Here is a 7,497-nt window from a genome sequence, read left to right on the forward strand (position 1 = left end):
TTTAAAAAGATTGTTTGACATATTAGTCACTTTTAGAATTTAGTTTCATGCTTTTTTCACATTAAATTCCCATACAGTTTCAGTTTGTTCCCCACCCTCAAAAATGCAATCATTGTTTATTTATAATATTTATTTACATTTGTTTATTTATTTATTTTGCTGTTCTGTTTTATTATTTGTCATTATTCTTATTTCTGTCATTGCAGATATAAATATAACACTGCAAGAAGGATGCACCGTAAGTTGCTGAAACTTAAATTTTAGTGTTGGACTCACAGCTTCTATCAATTTTAGTCTAAAGAGCAGTGTAATAAGATGTGCATTGGCAGATATTATATGAATTTGTTTCTCTACCTATAGCTGATTTGTGCACAAGCTAATTTTTGTTAGCTCACAGATTCGGGTTTATTTACTGTATAAAGCTCAGTTGTGTGTTTTCAGAGTCAGACCTCTGGAGGATGTTTACAAAATCTTCTTGAGCAGATCGAGAATATTACAGCTCAAGTGCTTCCATTGAGTGTGAGTTTTAAAGAGAAAAATATTAAAAGAATATTGTTACATAATGATTGCTATGTTGAAATGTGTATATACAGTAACTGTATTTCTCTAATCAATAAATTAGACTGTGACAAACATTTTGATGGTGGCCTTCAATGCTTCAGAAAAGATTTTAGAGTCATCATCATCAGCAAACCCAGCTGAACTAGCCTCCTATGGAAACCTTGTGTTAAAAAGCAGCGAGAGACTAATTTCTACATTAGTGAAGCAGACAGACACAAATGACAGTGTCAGTTTTACTCTTGCTGCTGTAGGTAAGTGGAGGCATAATTAAACTATCATTGATGACTGAGATTATATACAGTATGATGTCAGTGACTTGATTTAGTCTGGGGAGCAGTAGTGGGTCAGACAGAGCCAAATGAGCTTCAGTAGCTATTTTAATTTAATTTTGACCTTCAGATGACATACATTAATAATTACTGTAATTGCGCTAATATTCAGAGACGTCACACTGGAGGCATTCCCCAAAGCGTTCTCGACGCAGTGTCTCGTTCCTTCGAGGAACCAGGGTTACATACGTTACCTTAGACAATTTCTTTTTCTTTTGTACTAATTGAATGAATGAATGCATCAATGAAATGGATTTTCATTTAATTTATGCATTTAGCAGACGCTTTTATCCAAAGCGACTTACAGTGCATTCAGGCTATCAATTTTATTGATGTTCCCAGGGAATCGAACCCCCAACCTTGCGCTTGATAATGCAATGCTCTACCAATTGAGCTACAGGAACACAAAACTTTCTAAAAAAAGGAAAAAAGAAAAAGAAATATCACTTACAGAATAATATATCTGCTTTCTTGTATTTGATCAGAGGGTCAAGTCTTTATGGTTGGACCACAGGTCCCCTTTGAGAAAATCCCTCGACTTGACACAACAAATTCTTCTATGGACATCGATCTCATTGGGATCGCCAAGAACAGCAATGAAAGTACGTTTATGTGATTTAAAAAAAAAACAAAAAATCATAGAGATGTGTCATATCATCACCACTAAACCACCTTTACTTTACTGTTTTTATGTAGTATTGCATGCAAGCTTCTGTTTCTGTTACACAGGATCAGCTGCTGTGGCTTTCATGAGCTACAACACAATGGAGAATCTACTGAAGCCAGACTTCTTCAACATATCATCTGACACGGTTAAAACCATGATGTCCACTGTGATCTCAGCTACTCTTCCCAAAACCACCAACACTAAGCTCACCAAACCAGTCAACTTCACTCTCAAACACATCAGAGTGAGAGACTCAAATGTGTTTTTGTCCAACCTGAGCACTGACGAACACCTGAAAACTTCTAATATTCAGTGTTTTAATATGATAATATATAGCATTTTTTTTAACTGCTCAAATACAAAATCTTTACTTGCCACATGATTTCTGAAAGCTGACACTCAAACAGCAAGAAGCACACATTTTCTGCCTTTGATTCTTTACAGTATACAACACGCAATGTAACACACAAAAAAACTAAAAGCAATTAATATTAAGGCAAAGTTGATTGCAAATGTTTGCTTTGAGATGTGTTTTTAATAATTTGAATGCAGTGCTTCATTTTGCAAGAGATGTGAGGCATTTTGCATTTTGTGTGTGCAGTACTTGAGTTTGTGCATAAAGTTTTGAAAAAAAAAGTCTCTAAATAGCTGAGAAAAACTGTAATATAATATTAAATAACATTAATGTTCATGATTCTTTTTGCAGGACTTTGATCCCAGCGGTTCTCTGTCCTGTGTGTACTGGAATATCAGCGAGTGGATCGTAGATGGTTGTTCTGTTTTAAAGACCAACAGCAGCTACACTGTGTGTTCCTGTGTTCACCTGTCAACATTTGCTCTCATCATGCAAACCAGCCGCCCAGCAGAGGTACAAGAACATTTCTAGTGAGCACTGAAGAAGTGCACAGATTTGGCACTCATTATTCTGACATGTTTTCTCAGAGTGACTCACAGTTGGATCTGTTGAATTTGGTGTGTGTGATCGTGGGGCTGGTGTTCTTCAGTTTGGCTCTGTTGACCTTTGCCCTTTGTCAGTGGAGTTCTGGAGTAAATAATGTGGCTCGAATCAACATCTGCATCAGTCTTCTGCTGGCTCACCTGCTGTTCCTGCTCACACAGAGGTTCTTGAGCCTTATACGGCCTCAGCAGGTGAGAATGATGCACGATTTCACCAAGTACAACATGTTCCTTGATCAACATTCCTATCAAACAGTCAGAACTGAGGGGCAACATTTCAGGAAATATCTGTTTTAGGCTTGTGATCAGGGTCAGGTGCTTCTACACCCTTGTTAATCAGCTATCATTTCACATTTAGGAATTTTAGGAATAAATGGGTAGGGTTAGGGATTGAATTAAGCCTATTTTTGGAAAGTAATGTTGATCCATGATCAACAAAAGATGCTTATCCAGGAACATGTCTTAATTGGAAAAATCACAGTGAACGATGAAGTAGCACTACACACGTCCACATATTTTGTTGACCCTGGGACAACATTTTAATACAAAAATGTAGTCTTGACCATATCTATACACTTAAACCTAACCTTACCAGTAAGTAATCCCTAAAATCAAAGGAAATGATAGATGAATGACACTGATGTACAAGCATCAAACACTGAAACTATAAACTGTTTTTTCAAATGTGATTGGTTAATCACAATGTCGTTTCAGGGTCAACAAAGTTGTTGACCCAGGAACATGTCGCATTTGGTAAAATCAGGTTCTGCGAGCCATACAGCTTAGCACAGCCTCACTGAAAATCATCACAACCATCTCTCCTGGTCTCTAGGTGTTGTGTGCCATGATCTCAGGTCTTCTGCACTTCCTCTTTCTCTCCGGCTTTGTGTGGATGTTCATTGAAGCTGTGCTGCTCTACAGCTGTGTGAAGAACCTATCACAGATCAGCTCCAAAGATAGGGAGGTGCTTAGCAGTGGATTCCTGTGTGTGATTGGATATGTATTCGCTCTGGTTGTGGTGTGTGTGTCTGTCGGTCTGGTTCCAGAAGGCTATGGCAGTGAACAGTGAGTTATTTTTAAGTTAATTTGATGGTATGTTTTGAAGCATGGCTGCTGGTCATGTGACTAGCTAAGAACTAGCTCAAACCAGCAGCCATGCTTCAAATCATACCAATAGGTCAGGCTGTATCAGCATCTTGCACAATATTAAAATCCGTAATTTTTCACCAGTCAGCACCTGAACTAGTATCTCTGACAAATTAATTCAGTTATTTTATTGTTTTTTTTTCTCTAAACAGCTGCTGGATTAAAATGGATAAAGGCTTTATCTGGAGTTTTCTGGGTCCTGTTTGTGTCATACTAGTGGTAAACACTTCTTTCTCATGACTTTTATTTATATTAAAAGGAAAATGATCTGGTTACTAAAATAAACATGGTTCTCTAAGATAAGGCATTGCATTGAAGTCTTACTGGGTAAACTCCAGTGAATACTAAAGCCTGATTTGTTAATGTGTGTGTATCTGCACAAACAAATGCTATATAAGTCAGCTGTGCCATTTCATCAGAAGCTTTTGACTGATAGGGATAGTCAAAATCTTGCATGCAGCCTTATAGCACAGCACATCTAACACATCTGTTTGTCGACTTGATTGCACAGACACTATTTCAACTAAACTGAGCTGGACGATGACATCACTGAATTCAATGATGAACTGCCTTTGACAATTGAGTGATTACTATTTTCCTTGCATTATTGAAACACTATTTTCCTATTTAATACTGACACAATCTGTATCATTGAAAATGCTATATAAATAAGGGTGACATGACTTGACTTGACAGCATTTTACTAAGAACTGAGGTTACATTAGTAACTGAAACATTCCCTTTTGAACGGTCTCCCCTGTTGTGTTGAATGCTTATGGGGAACAAATCCAATAGCCCCGTGCTATAAGCAAGTGCAGAACGAAGCCCCTCTGAGGGTGGCCAGTTATGAGATGCAAGCCACTAGGCTGAGGTCTAATATAATAAGACCTTCTACATTTTTAAAGTGGATTAGGTTAATTATGCAGACATGCCTGATGGACAGGAAAATCCAAAGAATAAAATCTGGTGAAGGTAGACAGTAGAGACCAGCCAGTAGCTGCACAAATGTCACCAAGAGAAATTCCGCCGGACCAAGCCAAGGAGGAGGCCACTCCTCTGGTGGAAAGAGCCCTCATTCTGCTAGACCTGTTGAAAAATCCAGCATATACTGGTTAGGTATGTTTTGAATCATTGCTGCTGGTTTGAGCTGGTTTAAGCTGGTCCTTAGCTGTTCATGAGCTGGTCCTGAACAGGAGCTAGTTGCTCAGGACCAGCACGTGACCAGCTAAGAACCAGCCTAAACCAGCTCTTGACCAGCAGCCATTCTTCAAAAAATACCTAGCCAGCATATGCTGAATTATACAGGGAGGACACCGTAAACCCATTGAGGCATAAGCCAGGGCTATAGCATCAACTATCCAGCAAGATAGTCATGATTTATGATGGGCAGCCCTTTAGAGCAACATCCAAAGCAAACAAAGCGCTGCTCTGAAAGCCAGAAGCTATTGTGCTCTACAATAAGAAGAGCACAAAAAGGCAGTAGGGACTCTGGTCATCCTCTGAATTAGGAAGAGCCCAGAGGGCAATGACATGTGCTCTGAATGGAGTGTAGAGCATCTCAGTCACATAGCAATCTCGGTTTAAGGACAACTCTACAGTAGTTAGGCACAAACACAAGGCATGAAGCAGACTGACAGTGCTTGTAAATCACCCACCTGCTTGACCAATGCTAAAGTCAGAAGGAGAGCAGACTTAAGAAACAGGGGCCGTGAGTCGGCCGACAGGAGTGGCTCAAAGAGAGGGTCTTGAAGAAATGGAGGGGGGGGGGGTACCATCCTCCTTAAAGAAAGTGATACGTAAGCGAAACAAAGCGAGACTCATGCTCTTGCAGTGAGAGCACTCTGCTCCAGTAAGCGTGAGCGCTTCCCAGACAAGCAACATTCTCACCGTACATATATAATGGTCACCAGTCACATCACTATTGTTTGGTCTCATTGCAGTTTCTCCAGTTCTCCAACCTTGCATTTGTTAACTTCTCCAGTCTACCTAACTGCCATTGAAGGATACATTGTGTATAGATGGTGAAGTTTGATGTCTTTTTCCAAAAAATACAAATTTGAGTCTAGTACCTGGATGGATTGGAATCGCCTTCCAGATGGGAAGAGCTGAAGCCAACTATGGTTAGGGTGAGTGATGATTTTGCAAGAAATTTGCTTAGAAAATGTTTACTTTTTAAATTAGCGAAGGGCCACAGGGCAAGGGCTAGTCAGAGGTGATCTTTTTTGCCACTTGCTTCTGGTTTCTTCTTCTAAGTTCAGCAAGGAGATGATCTTCACACTACATTAGATTCTGACAAATGGAGCCTGTTATAGCAGTAAGCTCCACCCTTTTGACAGGTGAAGCACCATATGTTCATGCAGCTACATGAACGGGAACAAGTCAGGCTTCAGTATTCAGAGAACACAATAGTTTACCCCTTAAACGTTCAACGGAATGGATGATACCATTTAAAAGGTGATTAACCATTTAATGAATTACTTTGCAGTCAAACACGATTCTCTTCATCAATATCATCATCACTATGAGGTCAACTCTCATAAAGCTTAATGCTGACGTTTCACAGATGAAACAAACCAAGTAACATTTCTGTTTAATTGTTCTATAGGGAACCATATATATACAGTAGTCAGTAAATAAACATTAACTGTCTCTCTTGACATGTTTCTTTGCAGGATTATAGTGTTTAAAACTCTGGCTCAGTTTGTTGTTCTTGGTTGCTCCTGGATTCTGGGTTTCTTCACAAAAGGCAGTAAGGTGCTGGAGATCCTCTTCCTGATCTTGAATTCCCAGCAGGGAACATTCATCTTCCTGATCTATTGTGTCCTCAATACTGAGGTCAGACATTTACAAAATGTGTTTTTTTTTCACAATGCTTTTGATTTCCAAGCTTTTAAAACTACTTCAAAAGTCTCATGTTTCTAAAGCCATAAATGACAATAATAATAATAATAATAATAAAAAACCTTCAGAGGTTAAACTGATCTCATGAAGTCACGCAGCTCTTCTCGTCTCATTCTTGTTCAGGTCAGGCAGCAGTATAGGAAGTTCTTCAGATGTCTTTGCTGTGTCAAACAACACTGAATACTGCAACATCAATGATGGCGATTTAATTGAAAATTAAAAAGAAAAGAAAACTCCAGAAAACTATTTTATGTTTGCATGGTAATAAGAAAGAAATTAATTGTATGGAATCATCTAGTTGTCAAATATTAACACATTCATAACTTTACAATTCCAGAACCAGCTGAATGACCTTATGACTTATTTTGTGAGGATCCATTTTATATTGTATTACTTTAAATATTGTACTGTACTATAATATAAAAATACACGTTTTTTTTAAGGAAATGTTTTATTGATATACTGAATATACATATAAAACTAAACTATAAAAATTAGTAAATTAACAGCTAATGTCTTCAGTGTAAAATTAATTACTTAGCTTGAACTTTGTATTAAACCAAATCAAATTTTGCTTTTGTTCAGGCCACATTTGGGTTTTTCTTGTAATATTTGAATGCATTTATGTTAGAAAATATGTTGATAAGCAGTGTTGAAGAGACAGGGCAGGAGAGGAAGTGGGTGACTTTCTTGAAAGTATTTTATTGATAGTCACTTGATCTTAAAAGTTTCATTGTGTGTGAGTGTGTGTGTGTGTGTGTGTGTGTGTGTGAGCGAGAGAGAGAGAGAGAGAGAGAGAGAGAGAGACTCAAATTATAATCCCCTAGCAAGAGATATAAGATATAACACCATTCAGAAATTACTGTATAAAATCAGCTATATTTTATGTGTATAAAAACACATATGGTGTGTGAGGAAAATATTATAGTATAGTAT

General features: G+C 38.0%; 1 protein-coding gene across 1 annotated transcript; it reads left to right on the top strand.

Annotated features, from left to right (window-relative positions):
- The first annotated feature begins 447 nt into the window (after window positions 1-447).
- LOC132116599 (adhesion G protein-coupled receptor E3-like) lies at window positions 448-6,784 on the top strand. Its single transcript, XM_059525465.1, has 11 exons — window positions 448-519; window positions 623-812; window positions 1,376-1,492; window positions 1,620-1,801; window positions 2,264-2,425; window positions 2,500-2,706; window positions 3,347-3,579; window positions 3,813-3,879; window positions 6,146-6,237; window positions 6,333-6,495; window positions 6,685-6,784. The coding sequence occupies exons 2-11, from the start codon at window positions 641-643 to the stop codon at window positions 6,739-6,741; spliced, it is 1,452 nt and encodes a 483-aa protein (XP_059381448.1). The 5' UTR covers window positions 448-519; window positions 623-640; the 3' UTR covers window positions 6,742-6,784.
- The last annotated feature ends 713 nt before the right edge of the window (window positions 6,785-7,497 follow it).

Source organism: Carassius carassius, chromosome 36 (assembly GCF_963082965.1).
Source record: "Carassius carassius chromosome 36, fCarCar2.1, whole genome shotgun sequence".
In the NCBI taxonomy this organism is placed as follows: Eukaryota; Metazoa; Chordata; class Actinopteri; order Cypriniformes; family Cyprinidae; genus Carassius; species Carassius carassius.